The 21,963-nt window shown below is 48.7% G+C and overlaps 2 protein-coding genes across 8 annotated transcripts; one reads left to right on the top strand and one right to left on the bottom strand.

The window, feature by feature from the left end:
- Positions 1-1,677: 1,677 nt before the first annotated feature.
- On the top strand, positions 1,678-13,854 carry PHKG1 (phosphorylase kinase catalytic subunit gamma 1). 7 transcript variants are annotated; one of them, XR_012000499.1, is made up of 12 exons: positions 1,925-2,100; positions 4,187-4,291; positions 4,800-4,978; positions 5,624-5,678; positions 8,317-8,382; positions 8,629-8,792; positions 9,172-9,262; positions 9,400-9,553; positions 9,726-9,851; positions 10,229-10,490; positions 12,592-12,769; positions 13,570-13,854. XR_012000499.1 is itself a non-coding variant. In XM_072752749.1 (10 exons), the coding sequence occupies exons 1-9, from the start codon at positions 1,693-1,695 to the stop codon at positions 10,472-10,474; spliced, it is 1,596 nt and encodes a 531-aa protein (XP_072608850.1). In that variant the 5' UTR covers positions 1,678-1,692; the 3' UTR covers positions 10,475-10,490; positions 12,592-12,620. The 7 variants fall into 7 exon arrangements, 2 of the variants coding, with proteins under 2 accessions (XP_072608850.1, XP_025873291.1); XR_012000497.1 differs by having other exon boundaries at positions 1,898-2,100; positions 10,229-12,769; XR_012000498.1 differs by having other exon boundaries at positions 1,898-2,100; positions 10,229-12,769; positions 13,567-13,854.
- On the bottom strand, positions 11,620-21,763 carry SUMF2 (sulfatase modifying factor 2). Its single transcript, XM_072751273.1, is given in 10 exon segments — positions 11,620-11,704; positions 12,894-13,038; positions 13,227-13,311; positions 15,042-15,097; positions 15,892-16,042; positions 16,408-16,452; positions 16,860-16,974; positions 19,704-19,888; positions 21,106-21,573; positions 21,719-21,763. Coding segments are annotated over 10 exon segments (1,380 nt in total).
- Positions 21,764-21,963: the final 200 nt, after the last annotated feature.

The following is a 21,963-nucleotide window of genomic DNA, read 5'->3' as shown; positions in this document are numbered from 1 at the left end:
GGTACATGTATTGTTGAATCGGTGGGTCAAGGGAAAATGGAGCACCTGGCTGTCTCAGTGACTTGACTGAAGAGACAAGTATGTGACTCTTGATCTTGGGGTCATGAGCCCACATTGAGCATAGAGTTTACATTTAAAAAAAATAAACAGCCGTCAAAAAGAATGAAATCTTGCCATTTGCAACAACATGGAATTAGAGGGCATTATGCTAAGCAAAATAAGAGGAATAGATTATTTCACTCGTGTGGAATTTAAGAAAATAGATGAACATAGGAGAAAGGAAAAATAAAACGAGGCAAACCATGAAGAACTCTTAAACTATAGGGAACAAATGGTTGCTGGAGGGGAGGTGGCTGAGGGGTTGGGGTAACTGGGTGATGGGCATTAAGGAGGGCACTTGAAATAATGACCACCGGATATTATATACAACTGATAAATCACTGAATTCTGCCTCTGAAACTACTACAGAATATGATAATTGAATTTAAATAGAAAAGGTAAAAAAAAGGCACCTGGGTGGCTCAGTGATTGAGCATCTGCCTTCGGGGCAGGTCGTGATCCCAAGGTCCTAGGATTGAGTCCTGCATTGGGATCCTTGCAGGGAGCTTCCCTTCGCTTGTGTCTCTGCTTCTCTCTGTATCTCATGAATAAATAATATATTTTTTAAAAAGTTTAAAAAAGGAAAATGAACTGCTGACATAAAAAAAATGCAAGTCTGGCTGGCCTGTCCTCTTCCTGGTAGGAGCCATGGCTACACCGAGACAGGCACGGAATTATCCACTTAAGGGCACTGGCCTTTTGCCCTGAAGGTCAGAAGGGATTTTGTTAAACATTGAAAATATAAAGCACAAGTCAAGTCTATACCTTAGCATCAGGACAACAAAAGGGAGAGGGAGCTTAGTGACAGAAGTGAAAGGAGGAGATTGTTTCATCACTGGAGGCAGATGTTGCATCTCAGAAAGCAGAGGCCTTTGTGCATAGGCCCAAGTCATCCCCAACTTCTGTCCATGAAGCAATCCAGCAAATTACCTCCCCAGAGTAGAAATAGATCGTCAGCATGAATAATGGAAAGAGCTGTTGGGCCCACACCTGGGCTTAGTCTAGGCCCTTCTACTCCCCTATTCGGTGACCTTGAGCAAGTCAAATTCTCTTTCAAATGGGCTTAATATCAGAGTTTTGGGGTGCAAGTGCTTTGTGAAATGCTAATCAAATGGGTGCTTGTGGGCTTAGACCATCTGAAGCACTGCATTATCCCTCCATTTATATTAGAATTAGGGGTTTGGAAAAAAGTGGCTTTACAATGAGAGCAATAAGCAAGTGTCTACTGGGCTAGTGTGTTACATTATTTCCAATGTCTACCTCTTAAGGTAGAATCTTAGTGATAAGGACCCTCACTCAAAGAGCCCAAAGATGTACACCGTCCGAGCCCATATGCTTTTCCTGGCACCCAGAGCAACTCCCAGTAGCCCACAGGCTGAAATCCAGATGGGTTAAGGATGAAAATATGGAAGCAGTTCAGAGATGGATTCCTAATGGGGATGTTCCCTAACCTTTAAGGCCTGCATTTTGCAGGTCAGCCTCACAAACTTCCTGAGTGGGCACCAATGTCTGGGTCCCTGTGGCAGCCAGGGCTGCGCTGTGGGTGTGTCTGTGCTGGGCTTTCTCCAGGGGCCTGCTCTCAAATATGCAGAAATGGCTCCCAGAAAAGTGAATGCATTTCCACCATGGCTAGCTTTGTCTCCTCTAGGCCTGGAGACCAAGGGAGCTCCAGAGGGAAGACTGGTCACCTCTTGCTGTCCTGTGGGCTCCCAGGCCACCGAGTTTCCCTCACCCTCCAGCAGAGGTCACCTCCTGGTGAGACTTGGCCCCCATGAGCCTTGGCCTGCATCCCAGGTCTGCAGTTGTGGTTTATTTCTGGTACGTCAGGCTTCCGTCACCAAGAAGCAGAGCCTGAAGGACGAGCAGCAAAATATCCTGCTGTGGCCACAAGTGTCTGCTGGGGACCTGCTTCAGCCCTCGGCCTGTCCCCTCTCATCAAGGGGCTCTGAGGCCTTTGGGAATCCTGCCACATTCACTCAAGGGGCCTGTGAGGATCAAACAGTGAGTAGCCAGGCCAGTGATGGACAAGAGCCAGGCGGCAGGCAGAGAGGGAGAGGCTTTGCGGCAGGGAAGACAGGCCCCAAAAGCCGTTAGAACCACGTTTCCCTTCAGAAGCAGCAGGATGGAGAGTGACAGCACTGACTCTGGAAGCCCCCTCGGGATGTCCGCCCACAGAAAGGGGGTTCCTTGTGTTTTAAGGCTGAGTTTAGGGGAGGGATGCTTTGTTCCAAAAGGACCAGGTTACCTATTCCCATTTGGGGACCCTTTCCACAGGAGTCTTGGGGAAGGTGCAGGTGTGGGGGGGGGCAATGACAGGGGCCCAAAGTTGGCCCCACATGGGGCTTAGAGCAGGGGGATGGCTGCCTGCCTCACCGCAGGAGAGCAGAGAGCAGCAAGAGGCCTCTGAAGCTCTGTCATGCCAGGGAATGGAGGCCCCGGCCTGGAAGGCTTCCTGGGAGAGTCCAGTCCAGATGGACCCTCTGCCCTAAGGGGGCTGGGGAAGGGGAGAGACCATGGGCTACCAAGTTCTGGGAGGTGCGGGGTACAGATGCCCATCTTGGGGACTTAAAAGGATTTGCAAGGCAATGGGCTTGTTTTTATAGGAACAGATACTTCTGTGCTCAGTTGGGGCTGGCGACTGGGAAGCCTGTGAGCAGCCAGGCGCCCGCTGTTGGCAGAGGACACTGTTGTTATTCTAATTCTTCCTCTGGTAACCAGGCACCTGGCAGTGGGGATACCAGGCTTCTGGAACAGCTAGCCCCACTTGGCTGGTCAGCAAATTGGCCCCTTGGACAGGCTCGGCCTTCCTGGGTCTAGAAAGGGTTGTAGAAGAGGGGCTAGAGGCAGTGTTGGTCCTGCTGAGTATTGGCTTATGCCCATTTTTCTGTGTGCCCCTCTTCCTGTCAGTAGATGTCTTCTCTGTCCCTCAAATCCTGTATCTGAGGTGGGAGTTTAGTACTCTGCTGGCCTCTATCCCTGAGGCAAAGCCAGCCAGCTCAGTTCCTCTATCCAGGCATGAGTATCCTGGATTTGGACTGCCCCACACTGTGGCAGGACCCCTCAGGGCTCACTGACCATCATCTGGTATGACACGGGCATTCTGAGGACAGGCCCGTCCTGCTGTCAGGACCCTGAACCAAGGGGATACCTCCAACCATTGACTCACATCCAGGGAGCAGCACTGGGCACAGGGGAAGGAAGGCTGGGACATCCCAGAGATCAGTCTAACGGAGGAGGTGACATCATACACTGGCAAGGGATACCAGAGTCTGGGACCACTGGGCTCCACATCTCTCTGAGTGCCTGGCAGCGTGCTTCTCAAAGAATATGAAAGAAAGAAAGGAAAGCAGAGGAAGAGAGAGGGAAGGAGGGACAGAAGCAGGCCAGCAGCAAGGGAGGTAGAAGGAAGGTGAGAAAAGTCTGCTAAGGGCACAGTGAGTACGGAAGGACAGTGGGAAGCCCTGAAGTGTGTCCTGGAAGGATGGATGCTTTCAGGGGAGGATAGCTAGGTTGCGGGAGCTAAGGAGAGGCTATAGGAGTGCCCTAGTAAGAAGAGGAAATCAGGAAGCACTTCCCCAAGTGCTGGGAACAAGCAGGGGAAAAGCAGGACCAGCCTCATCTCCAAGAGAGGGAACAGCCCTTTAATTTGTCCTCTGCAAAGTTTCTCTGGGGTTCTATCTAAAACCAAGGGTATGCCAGCCAAGTCAGAGCTAATCTTGGGGGCTGATGGCCCAACCTCCTGCCTCTGTCTGCTGTTTCTACTAGAGGAGAACATTCAGGGAGCTACATGGCAGCCTGGGGGTCACAAAGTTTACAGCCAGTGAGACGATACAAGCTGGGCTCTTTCCAAAGAGTTTTTCAATTCACACTTATTTTGAACATTAGGCTTGTTCTGTGCCAGGGGATGCAGATGAGGAAAGGTTCCAGCCTCAAAAAGTACACCACCTACATCAGGATGGCTAACAGCTTCTTCCCTTTTTAAATGTTTTAACTTAAAACTCAATTTAGTTAACATATAGGGTATTACTAGTTTCAGGGTAGAATTTAGTTGACAGCTTTTTTCTATTTCCCCCTCCGAACCCCTTAGAGTTGCCCCCAAGTTGTGGAGCATGACTCGGGACGAGGCACTGCCAGACTCGTACTCAGCACAGGGCTTCTATGAAAACTATGAGCCCAAGGAGATCCTGGGCAGGTAAGGCCCAGACCTTCCCCAGGAGGTGCTGTCCTGGGCTCCAGCCAGTTCCATGGGCCTGAGCACTGACCCTTTTCCATCCCCAACACACTGTCCACTTGGAGAAACCTTTAGTTTGGGATCCTGCCCTCCTGATCCAGGACAGATGAGAACGGTATGAAGGCACCCAGACAAGAGACTTCTCCCAACTGAGCTCTCTCAGTGCTGTTGACAAGCACATCCAAACCCAGGTTTGTGCCAGCATCAGAGGTCAGGGGTCAGAAGGAAGATTATGGCCTTAGGTGCTGAGAAACAGCACTGAATTAGGAGTCAAGAGTTCTAAGACCAGGCTTGCTACTCATCAGCTCCAGACAAATCACCCTCTGTTTGCCTTCTTCATCCTACTATCCTATCCCCAAAAGCTCACAGGGAGTTGGTGGATAAGGCAGAACATCTCTGTTGTGGCTTGGATCTGGGATTCTCCCTGGGGTGAGGGGCCCCTGAGACCACCTGTCCTCTGCACCCCCAGAGGAGTTAGCAGCGTCGTCAGGCGCTGCATCCACAAGCCCACGTGCCAGGAGTATGCTGTGAAGATCATTGACATCACTGGCGGAGGCAGCTTCAGCTCTGCGGAGGTCCAGGAGCTGCGAGAGGCCACGCTGAAGGAGGTGGACATCCTGCGCAAGGTCTCTGGGCTCCCCAACATCAGTGAGTAATGGCCTTAGGCCCCAGCAGGCTGCTCCAAGATTCCGCTCTAACCACCCATGTCAGGGAGTGCGGCCCCACTGTGCAGCCAGCCAGAACCACCAGAGTCTCCTGCCCCGAGACCCTGCCAGCCCAATGTCCTGAGGTGTGAGGTTCCCAGCTCCATGCCTACCTTGGGGGAGATTTAGGTCGGAGCTTCCTCTTCCAGCCAGACAGAGGGGTTGCAGGCAGTCCGGAGCTGGTTACAGCTTGGGGAATAGGAATATGAAGTCCCGGGCCAGCCCCTCCCTTGGTGGGCCTCCGTTGGACACCATTCTGATATCCCTTCCAACTTTTTTTTTAAGATTTTATTTTATTATTTATTCATGAGAGACAGAGACAGAGAGAAAGAGAGAGAGAGAGAGAGGCAGAGACACAGGCAGAGGGAGAAGCAGGCCCCATGCAGGGAGCCCGACGTGGGACTCGATCCCGGGTCTCCAGGATCACGCCCTAGGCCAAAGGCGGTGCTAGACCGCTGAGCCACCCAGGGATCCCCCTTCCAGCTTTTGAAGTCAGTCCAAGCAGCTTTAATCCTGTTGCCCCTGTACCCTTGCTGCCTCTGCCCAGGGTGCGTTGCTATCTGAGACGAATTAGTCATTTCCATTTCAGTACAGCTGAAGGACACTTATGAGACCAACACTTTCTTCTTCCTGGTGTTTGATCTGTAAGTACCCAGCCCTGGAGCCAGCCACACCCTGGGGCCTGTTGGAGAATGTCCTCTGGTGGTTCCCTATCCAGTGCTTCCTGAAGACCAGCGGCACATAGGATCACCACTGCCTAGGCAGATCAGCCCTGGGGATCAGGCTGCCAGGTCTTGAACCCTGGGTCCATCACTCAGAAGCCAGATGCTTTAAGTATCTGTTTTCTCATGGGTATTAGAGAATAGCACAGCAAATGGCATGACATAAATGCTATTATTAACTACAATGATGACAAAGGTACTCGTTCAATACTCAGCCTAGACATTGAGGATACAGCAATAAACAAGAAATATATGGTCCCTGACTTCATGTAACAATTTTCAGAAAGTGAACAGAAAGCAGTAAAATAAGCCATAATACACCCACACAGTTATGTGCACGTACAGATACATAAAGCAGAGCAGGGGTTAGAGAGAAGTAGGGCTTCTCTAGATGGAGCGAGCATTCTGGAATGCTCTCCAGAAGGACCTGAGGACAAACCCAGATGAAGTGAGGGAGGGATCAGAGCCAAGACCTGGAGAAGGCACAGCAGAAGGGCAGAAGGAAGAGCCAGAGCAAAGGCCCTGCTGGATGGGCTTCGCATATTACAGGCTTGGCAAGGAAGCCAGGTGGGGGAGTGGAGCAAGCCTGTGGCATTGGACAAATGTGAGTCAGGCTATACTGAAAACCAGCTTTTGCAGGCATGTTAGCCATGGTAAGGACTTTGGGGGGTGTGGTGTGTGAGAGCAGGAGGATGATGGGATCTGATTTACTTTTGAAGAGCATCCCACTGACTGTAAGGAGGCAAGAGTGGAAAGGGGGAGGCCCATGGTATTGAGGCAAGAGGCCCCCAGAGGCAGTGGTAAAGGTTGTATTTGGGGTGTGGCCCAAAGATTGACAGCATCCCTTTACACCAATAGGGCTCACAAGACTTTGTCATGGGGCCCCTTGCCCACAGAACGCCTTTTAGCTCTGAGAGCTTGTTTTCTCAGGAATAGAAAAATGATACCATCCATTCTATCTTCCTAGGCTCTAAGCATTAAATTTTAACACCACAAAGTGCTCTGTGAACAATGTGTTCAGACTTAATTTTTATTAGAAAAGGTTTCCAGCGAAGGGAGTTCTCCAGTTCCTTGTTCGCCCACACCACTGAGTCCTCACTGAAGAATGTAAATCTCTCTGCTGCATGAATCATGGTTATGGGGGTGTCTTGATTTGTCCGCATATAACAGCTAAATTAGGGACTAGATTATACTTGAGAAAATCATTCAAGGAGACTTTGTGTTGATAGAACCTTTAATACTGTAGCCATACTGAATATGCACAGGGTTATTATACTTGGAGGCACGATGTAACTTGGTCTGTGTGTACAATCCTGCCAGCTCAGCTCTGGGAAGGCAGCAGCTGGGTGCACCCTGCACAGTACCCAGTGTTGACTAGTACATTTTTTCGCTGCTGCTAACAATGACTTCTCCTAGCGTCTTTAGAATGGAATTCAAGTGATAAAAACTGGATTCACACACTTGTCTTTTAGGAACACAGTACAGATTTTTTTTAAATTTCTAAATGATTTATTTATTCATGAGAGACACAGAGAGAGAAAGAGAGAGAGGCAGAGACACAGGCAGAGGGAGAAGCAGGCCCCATGCAGGGAGCCTGATGTGGGACTCCATCCCGGGACTCTAGGATCATTACCTGGGCCGAAGGCAGGCGCTAAAACCGCTGAGCCACCCAGGCATCTCCCACAGTACAGATATTGTGTAAGTAAGGCTCACCTCTAAAAATTCTAGGTTATCTTCTCACATAGAAACCCCCCTTCCCATCCCACCAGCTAAGCTCAAGGGCTTTCTTGCCTCTATGCCCCTGGCCCAAACCCTTGTGCCTTAGAAATCCTACTGCTTTCCTGGAGGAGTGGGTGGGAGGGGGCAGGATGCACTTTTCCTTTTTAACCAGGAGAGACTTTCCTAGGACCCCCAAGACTTAACCAGCCACAGCTGTCCCCTCAGTAGCACTGTTGTGTAGAGCCCTTGGGGGCAGCTCAAATATCCCTAACCTTTGAAGAAGTTGCTTTGGGGAAGCTATTTTTAATGTTGTCCTGAGTTGCCCTTGAGGGTATAACTAGGTTGTTCTAACAGGCACCTCTTTCTACATCATCCCAAGAAGTGAGAAGATTGAACTGTAATTCTTAATCCTAAAAGGAGCAAGCTTTGCTCCTCCAGCACTTGCACTATTGCTTCTACCATTCATTGCTGGGAAAAATCAAGTGTATCCTCCTGTCCTCGTGATCCGGATCTGGAGCCTTGGGTCCGTGGCTCTGGGTCCCTCTTTCATGTCCCAGCCCTGATGTTGACCCTGACAGATCCCAGTCCATGCCGTCACTTCCACAGATGGGAGAACCCCCAGACAGGTGCCATCTCACCCTTTGAGCATCCTTGCTCTTCTAATCTTCCTAGACAACCTCTAAACTCACTTCCTTGGCGTTTCCCAGAAGCCTTTGGTCCTTAGTGGGGAGTGTTCTACTTTGTTTCTGGAGATAGGAGGGCAGGAAACAGGTCTCTGGGAGCAGGGTAAGGAGGGGGTGGTCTTGGGACCAACCCAGCTACAAACCCTCTGTCCCTACAGGATGAAGAGAGGGGAGCTCTTTGATTATCTCACTGAGAAGGTCACTCTGAGTGAGAAGGAAACCAGGTAGGGATCCATCTGCTCCCATGGCCATTCCCTACCCCAGAGTACGAGTGGTACTACCACCAAAGTCTTAGAGGGGGCATAGCATGCATTTGTCTGGGGTGGGGGTGTGCACTGCAGGCTTCTATATTCCCCTCCGCCCTTCCCCCACTTGTCCTGAGTCCTCCCTCACTGGCAGTCTCACAGGTATATGGGCTTTGGTCTCTGCTGAGGAGGAGATAAGAATAACACGTGCCTGTCCCACCACAGAAAGATCATGAGAGCCCTGCTGGAGGTTATCCGCAACTTGCACAAACTCAACATTGTGCATCGGGATCTGAAGCCTGAGAATATCCTCTTGGATGATGACATGAACATTAAGCTCACAGACTTTGGTTTTTCCTGCCAGCTGGAGCCAGGAGAGAAGCTGCGAGGTCTGGTTACATGGCCTCGGCCTATTTCAGGGGCTCAGGCTCTCTCATCCGTGGTCCCAGGAACAGAAAATGCCTGCATTCCTCCCCTAACTCCCCACCCCCTGAATATAAATTCTCCTGTTTCAGGCTGTCTCTTCAGGTAAGCCTCTTTCCAGGGCTGAGCCAGGTTCCCACTGCTTGACTTCCAGGCCAGGACACAACAGGTCCAGGCAGGTGGTCCTAGAAGCCAGCCCCAGCCCCTGCCCTTGGCCCTGAAGTCGGTCAGGGTTAGAAGAGTTGCTGCCCAAGCACCATGTCACTTTCATCTCCATTTTGTCCTTTGGACTGTCCTGTTCCAAGTGCCCCCTGCTGACCTATCCTGATGTAACTGTTCCTGCAGAGGTCTGTGGGACTCCCAGCTACCTGGCCCCTGAGATCATTGAGTGCTCCATGAATGACGATCATCCAGGCTATGGGAAGGAGGTAGACATGTGAGTGTGTTGGGCAAGGCAGTGACCCCTGGGCACAGGGATGCCCCCCCCATGTCTAGGAGCACCTGCTGGGGAGGGGAGGACATGGCAGGAGCTGCAGCCAGCCCTCCTGCCTTCCTCCGTCCACCTGACACCAGGTGGAGCACAGGGGTCATCATGTACACCCTGCTGGCCGGCTCCCCACCCTTTTGGCACCGGAAACAGATGCTGATGCTGAGGATGATCATGAGTGGCAACTACCAGTTTGGCTCACCTGAATGGGATGACTATTCAGACACTGTGAAGGATTTGGTGAGAGGCCAGGGCTTCTGGCTCCTGCCTAGGCAAGGGGAAGTTCATGATGGGGTGGGGTGGAGGCACATTGTACTACAAAATGGAGGACCCTCTGGGAAGACCTTGTCTTCTCAGGTGTTGGAGGAGACCCTGCCTTGATGTTTTGGGCTCCCCCTCCTTATTCTCTCAGGTTTCCCGTTTCTTGGTGGTGAACCCCCAGGGCCGCTGTTCTGCAGAAGAGGCCTTAGCGCATCCCTTCTTCCAGCAGTATGTGGTGGAGGAAGTGCGTCACTTTAGCCCCCGGGGCAAGTTCAAGGTACTGAAGTTCCCCTGCCACCGAGGCCCCTGTGGCAGGATTCCTCAAGTCCAAGCCCCCAAGTCCCCTTCCTTCCCCCAGGCACTCCTTTCACGCACAGGGTTTCCAGAGCACTTGTCCCTCCCCTCCACCCACCCCTGTGATGATTCTGGCTCAACTTCTCCTGGCATTAGAGAAGTCAGAAGTCACCCACCTGGCTGCAACAGCCTACATCTCTGCAGACAGGGGAGGGGTTGGGATGGTAGGGGGACACCAGCAAGGGTGTAGCACTAGGCACACAAGGCTGTATGGCAACGAGCTCAGGGACTCCTTGCATTGGGAGGAGGAGACAGGCCAGCGGGGGCTGGGTCCAGTTTCTTAGTTCTGACTCTCCACAGGTGATTGCTCTAACAGTACTGGCTTCGGTGCGGATCTATTACCAGTACCGCCGGGTGAAGCCTGTGACCCGGGAGATTGTCATCCGTGACCCCTATGCCCTCCGGCCTCTGCGCCGACTCATTGATGCCTACGCTTTCCGAATCTATGGCCACTGGGTGAAGAAGGGACAACAGCAAAACCGGGCTGCCCTTTTTGAGAACACACCCAAGGCTGTGCTCCTCTCCCTGGCTGAGGAAGATTACTAAGGGGCTGGCAGGTGGGGTAGGTGGGGGTGGGGCAGGCAAGGAGGGAATGCTACAGAAATAGAAGTTGAGGAGGGAAATCACGTCCAGGCCTCTGTCCAGAGGGAGCACCTGGCCCTGGCCAGTACCCCTGGAACTAGGGCCATTAACCCCTCTCAGAGCTCTGCACAAGAAAAGCAGCGTGCTCCCATCACACCTTGTTAAGTGTGGTCAGGGCAGGCCCCATGGAGAGGGAATGAGAGGGCATCTGAGAGTCTTCCTGCTTCTCTATTTCCCAGCTGCACCACCATCTTGGCTCCTTCTCATGGGAGGCCCAGAGTTCCTGACACTCGAGTGTACTTCCCGTAGGGTCCAGGGTGAGGATCAAAGACAGGACAGTCTGAGATACACAATCACAGGGGATTTTACTGACCTCACAACATCCAGTGACATCATGAAAACAGGTTCTTTTCCAGGGACATGTGTTTACAGGCATATGGAAGCCCACATACAGTTAATAATATAAAGGGAAGGTTCTGGTATTCGTCTCTCTTGAGTATTATTCACTGTAAGACTCCCAAAATGCAATTTTGTCTGGTACATAACTTGGTTCTCCTAAACCCTTTTAAGACTCACTTTGTGCTTTAAAGAGCCCAGCTACTGCATTCTACATGCAGATAGTAGAAATTAGGTTCTTTCAGAAGTATATGAAACTGACAAATGGGGTGAATGAAGGAAGTATTTTCCTTCTATAGCAGTTTGCTGGGAAAACAAAGAAAAATGGAGAAAATTCTGCCTTGAGAAAACAAAGTCAGATCCCTGAATCAGACACTGAGAAAGTGGGAGGGAACAAATTTAAGAATTTTTAACAAAGTGCCTTTTAGAGTACTCTACCCTGACTATTGGAGGACTGGCCCCTGTATGGCTAACATCTGACCTCTAAGAGAACACTCTGCTCCCTGGGCACCATCAGTAAGTCGGGTCCCTTCTCCAAGACACACTGGTACCCCCTTCTGAGGTCACAGTCCTCTCCTGGCCAGGGGAGGAATGGGGAAAGGGGGAAGGAGGCCATTCCCAAGGCCAACTCTGAAGAGCCTGGAGTTTGGCTGTGGAGGCCAGGGAGAGACGTGGGTACCAGGGAGCTCTTCTTCTTGGCTCTGCATGGCTGTTCACAACTCTCCAGGCAGTCGGCCTATGCTGGAAGCACAGCGGAAGCCTAGATTGTCTGAGGCTGTATCTGGAGTGTTACCCATCCTGCCACCACAGAAGAGGGAAGAGAATAGACTTCATTGAGAACGGGGCCTGGAGCCTTACCCAGTTTTCCTTTGTAGGGCCTGCCGTGGCCTGGGGTGCCTGAGGGCTGAGGGCATGGTTTAGAAAGAAGCCTGGTTATGAGGGCACTGCTGGGGAAAGAGGATAAGAAGGGACCTGGGATGGGGTGGAGGAAGTGTGAGTGAGCAGCCATTAGAGTCTGCTCTGGAAGGTGAGAAAGGCAATGACTAGTAACTTCAAGCTGTTCATAGTCTAGAATAACTCAGCTGAAAAAAGCCTGTTGGTAAGAAGCGAGAATATCATAGTGCCGATAAGTACTTCATACTTTTCAACGAACTTTCACTTATGTTCCTTCATTTGCCATTCCTCAACCTCTGGCAGGCAGGATTTGTTCAGCATTTAAGGCCCAGAATCAGATACTAGGAAGATTTCAAGGTCTTGCCCAAGACCAACCACTGCTTCATGGACACAACAGATTCAGTGGCAAACCCAGCTTTCTGGTTCCCAGGCCAGTACTTTCCCCACTACTTTGTCCTAGAAAAGGAGGCGAGGGAAAGCCAGGGGCCTCAACATATTAAAGAAACATATGCAAACCTGACTTTCTGAGACCAGAGAAACTGTGGTCTCTTTCTAGTCCTTATGGAACCTAGGAATGAGAGGGGTCAGAGGGAGATAAATCAAAATACATCTACAGATGAGCAGAGCAGAGTGTGTCCCAGGAGGGGCTCAGGAGGTTGGGACTCAACCATTCAGGTGCCAGCACTAACCATCTGTGTTATACAAGCAGGTCCTAACACCTTTGTGAACCTATTTTTCCTTGACTGTACAACAAAATGGTTCTAGAAAATGATTTTTCATGTGCTTTCCAGCTTGAAGAGTCAATATTTCCATGACCACAGGCCATGACCTTTTATTGAGGTGACCATTACACTCCCCTGCCTATAAGGACAAAGAAAAGCCCTGGTGATGCTAGACACAAAGTCTCTCTGGGTGCTGAGAGCTGGCAAGAAAAGGCAGAAGTTGCCCTGGGCGTGTTGGCTTCTCATGGCAAGTGCTGCTTATTCTCCTTTCTGTACTCACAGGGCGCAGAGAGAGGGGTGGAGGTAGTACCAACACAAGCTCTGTGAGACCAGGGCCCAGACCCTCAGCCCCTAGCTGCCGGACTCCTCACCTGGTAGTGACCCGGGCCAGGTGACTGGCAGAGCCATCAGCTGTGTCGATCCAGGATGCCCCCCGGAGAACACACATGTCCTGGTCAGCAGATGGGTATAGAGATGCCGTCCACTCCCATATGTTGCCCATGAGGTCATAGAGTCCTGAGCACAGCAGGTGGGTCAGCCCCAGGCTGGGCAGCCCTACCTCCAACCCCCCTGCTGCCTTGGGTAGCAAAGGCTTTGGGCAGCAAATGCTCCCCTGGTAGTGTTTCTCTCTGCCTCAACCTTCAGGCAGAATGATCACACCAACCAATCTGTGAGTGTTGACAGCAACATGGTAGAAATCTTACCATAGTTATTCTGTGGAGGGAAAGCATTCACTGGGGAGACTCTGTGGAAGCCATCCCCCGCCTTGTCACCCTTGGGGAACCTTCCCTGAGGAGGAGAAATTTAAGCTAAAATATTTACCAACCTGTTCCAAGGTGGGTGTTCCTGCCTACCCAGGGGAAAACCAAGGTCATACTGCGGCGTCATCTCGGGTAGGATGAAGGGCATGAGGCAGTGCACTGAGGTGGCCTGCCCTGAGCTCCCACACTAGGCTCCTGTCTTCCACCATCACCTCCTGGCTGGATTAGGAAATGTGCCCACAGTGGTCTACGTCAAGCCCATCCCACTCTCACTTTCTCTCAGCAGCCTCCACCCCTCCACCTTGAGCTTCACGTACTTCAAGGACTTGGGAAGAAAGGCTCCTGCCAGCTCCTTTTGCTCAGCACCACCTGGCTTCTCCAGAATGGTGATGCCTGCCCTGTACTCTTCTACCACCGACAGGTTTAAACGCTACCTCATCTGCCCTGACTCTACCATCCTCATCTGTTTTTTACCTCCAAAATGCTGGAAAAAAGGAACCTATGTTTGCTGAAGCACTTTGTTCAATTTGTTCATTCTCATTAAAATTGGGGTTCAGCTCCCCCTGCTCCATGGAAGCTGCTTTTACTAAAGGGAAAGGGTAGTAACTTACTCAACAGCTACTATGTGCTCGGATCTCTTTTAATTTAATCCTTAGAAGGTTGTGAGGCAAGTATTTTCTCCCTTTAAAAAAACTGGCAACTAAGGCTCAAAATGGTTAACTTCTCAAAGATCTCACAGTAAATAAGTCAGATCTGTCTTTTTGCAAACCTCTGATCCCAAGATCATCTAAAAGATCAGTTTACCCCTCAGGTCCTTTTTAATGCTTCCCCCTGAAATGCTAATGCTTGCCCCCCTCACACTACAGAGTCTCCCTGGGGAATAACATTCTTGTATAAGATATATGCTGACGACTCCCAATCCACCTGCTCTGACCCAGACTTCTGTCCTAAGATCCAGACTATTTTCAAACTTTGAGCTATAAAGGACCCAAAGGCATCTTAAATTAAGCCGATCCTAAACTGATCAAGTTCTATCCCTCTAACCCCGAATGCGTATCATCTATTCTGGATAATGGTCACCGTCACTCTGTTGCCCAAGCTTAGATTCATGTTTGAATCCAACTCCCATCCATGTCTCCACATTCCATTAATTACCAAACCCCATCTATCTCCTCAGGCATGCCTCTCCCATTTGGCTTCCTCTCCATTCCACTTCTACTTACATGTTCTTGGGCCACTGCCCACAACCTCAAATTCAGATACCTCCCACCCCACCGTCATTGCAGCTCTACTTCATTTAATGCTGCACAAATTAGCAATTAGCATCCTCCCCAAATCAAATGATATTGTTAGTCCCCTAATTAAAAACCTCTGCCTGCAGGGGAAAATCTAAAACTGTATCTTGGCACACCTGGTCCTTCATAACAAGCCACCATCTACTTTGTCTCGTACACCTCCTGCCTCACTGAATTTGTCCCATCTCTGAATGCTCAGTACCCGTTCCTAATACAGGGCTGACATGTTGTTCCTTCTGCTGCAAATGCCCTTTCCTCTACTTTTCACTTGGCAAACTCTAAGCTCAAATGTCATGTTCTCTGTGGAGTCATACCCATCATTCAGGCAGTCGTTTACTTCTGCAGCTCTTCAGAGTTACCACTCCCCCTAGAACACAAAGCCCCACAGCTCAGGACAATGTCTGGCCTCAGGAGGTCTCAGGCAGTGCTTTGAAGGGGGCAGGGTGAGGAACTTACATCTTACCTGCCACAGGTTGGTGCGGTTTGGCTGGAACTGGTTTCTCCCTGGGTAAACCTGACCTGCCACGAGGGCAAGGAGACAGCAGAGGAGGGGGAGGTGAAGGGTTGTGGAAGAAGGGAAAGGCAGGAAGAGTAAGGGAACCAAAAGAAGTCAGGAGGTGATGACAAAAGAGAGAGGTTACTCATCACTTTTATTTGCCATGCTTGCCCCTTCCACTCAGTGCCCTGCATTCAGAGGCTCTGGCTTCCTGCTCTGCTCCAGGACAGTGCAATCCCAGCTGCGGTTCTTACTAATGCCAGTCTGTAAACTATCTGTTACCAGATCACATCCAGGTAAGTACAGAAATTGAGAGTAAGAATCAAGAAACTTGTCAAGTGGACTTAGACTAGATTGCTTATTTAGCAACCTCGTTTAGATTGGATTAGCAACAAGGCTGTAGAGATGTTGAAGATGGGGAGTTGCTGTTTCCTCCTCCTAAGTTTAATTAGGACTGCAGAACTTTGTTGTTTATGCAAGTTCTTTCACACCTACGGAAAAGGCAGGCTGGTAATTCTTCCCTGTGCTATGTTGTTCTGATTAGATTCACTGAGATGTAGTATGTCTGGGTGAAATCTCTAAGAATAACAAATTTTATGTCTGTTTCTTCATTTCAGTTTTCCAGTTATTAATTTTTATGGAATTTTACAGACATATTGGTCTGAGATGAATCAGAAGTGAGAACAATAACTGGCCCTCCACCACACGGTTTAAGAAGCGCTGCTCTAGGGAGTATGGAGCCTTCCCACCATTCAAAGCTCCCATGCAGGATAGGATAAAGAAAGAATAAAGGGTAGTGACTTTGCCATCTTTATACCCTTCAAGCCCCCTCGGGCAGCAAACTCCCACTCTTCCTCAGTGGGCAGCCGTTTCCCCTTCCAAGCACAGTAGGCCCAAGCATCATTCCAGCTCACGTGTAGCACTGGGAGCTCCAGTCTCTCTTGGATGCCAGAGTTAGGACCTGCAGGCTGACAGCAGTGAGATAGCTTCTGGGAGCTCATGGAAGTCTAAGGGAAGCTAGGCTTAGAGTGCCTGAGTTGAGCTTTTATCACCAGATTGAGCAAGGAAGTTGGAGGAACTAACCCGGTGAGTGAGGAGAGGACGAGCATCAGAAAGAGCATAAATATGAGCCAAGGGAGAAAGGGGATGGCGCACTGGGAAAAAAAGATCAGGGCAGAGTTTTGCCATCCATGTTTTTTCTTGCTGCTTCTTTGAAATTTCTGTCACCCTTTTAAATTTAGCATTTCTAGATGGGCAAGGGGTCTAGAGAAGACAGGCCTCCAGAATAAGAGTCAACAGGGGTAGAAAACAAGGCAGATGACTCAATCCTTACCTGCCTCCAGAATGCCCTTTCCACTGGAAGCCACCAGAGAACAGACTGCAAAACAGAAGCAGCATGACTGCAAGGTGCTCTGCCCCAGCAAGGGCATCTTCCTGCCTGACACGCAGGAGGCAGAACAGATACTGCAGGCTGAGACTCCAGAGGTCCAAGGGGGGTGCTGTTTATGGGCCCCCGAGAGCAGGACATCTCACTACCATTATTAGAGGGATGTCAAGATGTTCTCTTGCCAGTTCAGGGAGTAACCAGAACTCTCCATGTACCCGGTTCCTTACCGAGCCTCAGGCTGCAGAAATCAGCCCAGGGTGAACCCCCAGGAGCGTGTGTTCCTGACTCTTCCATGGAGGAGTTCTCTTGCTACTTCCTTGCCTGCAGCTCTCAGATGTGATTCTCTGTGGTGGCTAACCCACTCCCACTCAATCAGCTGCAAGCCCAGGTTCTCTCACCTCCATTTGATGAGTCACTTTGTTTCTAAGCTCATTGGCGACAAACTCCTCAAAGACAAAACTCCACCCGAACATCTCAGCCTCTGTCCGGTACTTTTTTTCCCTGACAAACTCCCTGAAAAGAGATATTTCACTTGGTTAAGCTCATAAGGTTCTATGTCCCACTCTCACCCACTCCAGCTCCAGAAAAACTCAGATATCCTTCTCCTCTAAAACCACACACCACAGAATTTCCCTCAACAATTAACATAAAAGCCCGAGTAGATTTTCTTTTAAAATCTGTTGCTGTATGTGTAATTTACATAGTCAGGCACTCTTTTTAGCAAAGCATATAGTCACTATCACAATCAAAACAGAGCAAGTCTATCAAATCCCTCTGAAAACTCTCTCATGCCTCTACAACCACTCATCTGGTTTCTGTCCCTATAGTTCTGCCTTTCCCAGAATATAAATCCACATAAGTTGAATCATACAGTATGTAACTCTTGGGTCTAGCTTCTTTCACTTAGTGTAATGCTTCTGAAATTCATCTATGTTTTGCCAGTATTGGTAGTCTGTCCCTCTTTGTTGCAGAATATCATTTTATTGTATGGATGTACTGAGTTTTACTTATACATTCACCAGGTGAAGGTCATCTGGGTTACCTCTGTTTTTGGAGATTATGAATAAAGCTGTTGAGATTTAAGGATGGGGAATGGGTCTCTTTTCTGAAAGGTCTTCACATACTTACTCTCACAACAATCGCAAGAGGAAAGCAGAACATGTGTTTCTATCTCCATCTAACAGGTAAAAAAAAACTAAATCAAATAAAAATAAAGTGCTGAGATTTTAGAATGGATTTTCACATAGTTTGGTGTGGTACAGCAAATCTCAGCAAGCAAACTGCCAGGGTAAGATGGATTGTTTTCACTGGCTAAAAGTATCCCATCTGTGCCAGTCCTCTGATACGAAAAAACATTGTTCACCCATCAAAGGCGCATTGAGAACAGAGGAGGTGATCAGATTTGGTAGCAATAGCTATTTACCAACCTCAGAGCATCTGAATGGTCTGAAAATCTTTTACCAGAAAAGCAGAGACAAATCATAGGTTCTAAGTAAAGTTTAGGGGCTTGCTGGAGATCTATCATGAATAAAGCACAAAAATAAACAAATAAATAACTCCCAAAATTTGAAATATAAAAAATTTCTATCATAAAATACATCATAATTTGAAATATATCAAAGAAGGCACACTGTGTATCTAGCTAGCTATGTCTGGTTCACATGATATAGTACAAGCCTCATCAGAAGTAATTTCTCTTTCAATTTTAATAACTTTCCTGTTTAAAAAATTCTTCAAAAAAACACATATAGGTAATGCACAATGTATTATAGAAAAGGAGAAAATACAAGTAGATAAAAAGAAAAAAATTGAAATCATCCATTATCACATCAACAAAGATATATCCATGCATATCCCTTCCTGTTCTGCCGCCCAGCGACGATTTTTAAATAGCTTTAATAAGGTCGTTCCTGAAAAAAAAAAAAAATAAAGAGTACTTCCCTGGAATTATTTTCATTTGGAAGTCACAAAAACATGGGCAAAATCTGTTAACTAATGCAATGCTGCATCTTCCAATTCTTTTTAAATGCATATATATTCTATACACATACTTTTTAAAAATAGTGTATATTGTTTGTAAGCTTTCTTTGCTTAATATCTCATATTACTTCTTTTTGACAAGATTTTTAAAAAAAGATTATTTATTTATTTATTTATTTATGATAGACATAGAGGGACAGAGGGAGAGAGAGAGGCAGAGACACAGGCAGAGGGAGAAGCAGGCTCCATGCTAGGAGCCTGACGTGCGACTCGATGCCGGGACTCCAGGATCGCACCCTGGGCCAAAGGCAGGCACTAAACCGCTGAGCCACCGAGGGATCCCCTGACAAGATTTTAATGGCTAAGTATTCTGTGATGTTGATTCAATATGTTTAAGCAATCTTTATGTTGTTAATATTTGTTTAAATGGCATCTTTTTAGATAAATGTTTTTTGGAAGACCTTAATTGTTTCCTTAAGGAACATTTCTAAAGGTGGAATCAGAATCCTTAAGTCAAAAAAAAAAAAAACGGCCCGAGAAGTACATCAACCATCCTTATGCTTACTTCAGTCTGTGTCTTCTGAATTTTTCTCCATACATTTTTATCTTAAAGAGTTTTTATTTATTAAAAGATTTTATTTATTTATTCATGAAAGATACAGAGACAGAGAGAGGCAGAGACACAGGCAGAGAAGCAGGTTCCACGCAGGGAGCCTGATGCTGGACTTGATCCTGGGACTCCAGGATCATGCCCTGGGCTGAAGGCAGGCACTAAACCACTGAGCCACCTAGGGATTTCTCCCCCCCCCCCCTTTTTTTTAAACATAATCTGTTTTTTTTTTTTTTTAAGATTTATTTATTTATTCAGAGAGAGAAGCAGAGACACAGGCAGAGGGAGAAGCAGGCTCCATGCAGGAAACCCGATGTGGGACTCGATGTGGGACTCGATCCCGGGTCTCCAGGATTACACCCCAGGATGCAGGCAGCGCTAAACCGCTTCACCACTGAGGCTGCCCATCTTAAAGAGTTTTAAATCCACAATGTAACACTTAGGTCATCTCCCACATTGGCTTTGTGTTCCTATTCCCTCCTCTTTTCCTCTAACTCTGGAGTCTCTGGACTTCAGATTCTTCATCTGAAAAATGTAGCTGAGGTTTTTCCCACAGTAGTATTGCAAAGATGGTATGTATTAGTAAACAAGCTACTTTCCTTTTAGATATTAGGAATGAAAAATAGAGCCTCTACCCCTCCTGGGAGAACACTAGAAGTACCTGAAATCTTTGTTGGTGACAGGAAATACATCAATGGCAAAGGGTTTTATTGTCACCTCCCGTACTGGCCCTTCACCATTTCTGCCATCTGGTGAATTTGTTCCCATCTGGAATCTGCCCCCCGGTAGCTGCACCATGCTAGTAGCCTGCCCATTCTCTGCAGAGAAAAAGGAGCACTGTCAGTAATATATGAATAAATATAATACAAGTGACAATATTTGGATTATATGTCGTATTCATAATGTAATGAAAAAAACGGAGTTTTCGAAATTTGGCCTTAAATTCTCGTTCTGCCTCTTAATTTGTTGGGCAACCGTTAGCAAATTAGTTAATCTGAGTTTTGATTTCTTTGCCTACAAAATGGAGATAACATCTGTTTCATGGGTGTGGCTGTCTGTAAAATTCTGTGAGCAGATGGTATTTATTCAACAAACATTTATTTCCACCCTTACTGTTCGACTCCTGTACACAACAACTTTTTGTCCCAGCTAGGTAAATCTAGAAACGAATAACCTGAAATATTTCTAGCACCTTTCTACCTATACTTCTGCTCATGTTGTCTCTGCTTCTTCCTCCCCCTTCTTAATGATTTTCACCATTATACCACATGCTCCAGAAAGAAAAGGACTGTATCTATTTTGCCAGTGTATTCCTGGCATTTAGCACAAGAGCACAATAATTAGCAAATAGCTGAAGGAGCTCCTTCATATCTGCTGTTTGAACGCCTCAGAAAATCGGAATTAAAAGGATCATCAATTCAACCCCCTGATTTAACAGGAAAAAAAACCAATACCCCCAAAAGGAAAATAACTGACAGAGCTGGTTAGCAGGGAAGATTCAAGCGCCTGCCTTATCTTCAACTTCAAGACGACCCGCGTCCACCCAGGGATCCACCCAGGGACCCCTAAGGACCTGAGCTCCCCAGTGCGGAGCCCCTCCCTTTTTGATGCTTCTCTGCCTTCACTCTCCTGTGGCCATTCTGACACATTCACACTCATGATCCAATCTACTTCAAGGGAGAAAGAAATGCAGCAAGCAGGGCAGTCTCAGACTAAAAGGGAATTAAGAAACTACGTACGACTGCAACGTATGAGGTTTATTCGGACGCTAACTCACCACGTAAACGATGACAAACGGTGAATTTGAACACTAACTGGACGTTTAATGGCATTAACGTAGGGAAAGAGCACGGTATTTTTCATGACTTTGTCTTTGCAGCCACTCAAGCTGCGTATTTACAAATAAAACTGTGAATGCCTGGATTCACTTCACAAAGGCTGCAGGGAAATGACAAAGTGCGAGCGATACCGAAACAGCAACACTAACTGTTAACTGGCAACTGTTTAGGCTCCATGATGGGCACAAGGGGGAGGGAGCTGCCTAGACTCCAAACCGAGTCACACATCACAGAGCAGCCGCACCGCAGAGCGCCGTCCCCGCCGTCTCCGGTGGGCGCTGCCGCCGCCCCGAGCTCACCCAGGGGGCGGGCCGACCGCCCAGGCCGCCTTCCCGGCCGGGCACGGAACCCACCCCCGTCCTGGTTCCTGGGGCACACACACAGGGTGAGGGCCTGGCCCGCGCCGACCCAGCGCGACCCAGCGCGACCCAGCGCGACCCAGCGCGACCCAGCGCGACCCAGCGCGCGCACAGGACCAGCAGCACAGCGAGCGCGGCCTGGAGCACTCGCAGCGGACGCACCACTGGGCCCGCCCCGTGCCGGCCGCGTCGCGCCTGCTCCGCCCCGCCCCGCCCCGCTCCCGAGCGGTTTTGGTTTTTTTCGGTCAAAGGGTTTGGTTAGTCCCGCATCCGGGCAGCCGGACGGGGAAGTGCGGTTTTCTCGCGGTATTGTCGAAGGACCCCGCTAACTCCAGAAGCCCCGTCACTACCCCATGAACACATTTGGGCTTTCCTCCCCTTCTCCAATCAAACCTCTTTTGGGCGCTAGGACACCATTTCAAGATCAAAGAAAAGGTTTCAACATTTATTGTACACTTATTGTACGCAACTGCCAAGTCCTCAAAAGCACAAAGCCTTCCAGCACGCAACTTCATGGTCAAGGACTATAAAGGATGAGTGGCCACCTGGTCCACCGGACACGTCCTGTTCCGTAGCCCATGCTTGGACGGCCTCAACTCTGCCCATTTCTCCACCCCATACTTGGAGCCTATTCAACACCCTGACCTCTACTTCTCTCATCTTTGTGTCACCTTTTTTTTTTTTTAAGATTTTATTCATGAGAGAAAAAAAAAAA

This window comes from Vulpes vulpes, chromosome 3, assembly GCF_048418805.1.
Source record: "Vulpes vulpes isolate BD-2025 chromosome 3, VulVul3, whole genome shotgun sequence".
In the NCBI taxonomy this organism is placed as follows: domain Eukaryota; kingdom Metazoa; phylum Chordata; class Mammalia; order Carnivora; family Canidae; genus Vulpes; species Vulpes vulpes.
This window is presented reverse-complemented; position numbering and strand designations above follow the sequence as displayed.

Coding starts and splice junctions, on each gene's coding strand:
- PHKG1 (XM_072752749.1), top strand. CDS start 1,693: ATGGCTCCCAGAAAAGTGAATGCATTTCCACCATGGCTAGCTTTGTCT. Junction 8,383..8,628: donor CTGAGTGAGAAGGAAACCAG/GTAGGGATCCAT, acceptor GTCCCACCACAG/AAAGATCATGAGAGCCCTGC. Junction 9,554..9,725: donor CAGACACTGTGAAGGATTTG/GTGAGAGGCCAG, acceptor TTATTCTCTCAG/GTTTCCCGTTTCTTGGTGGT.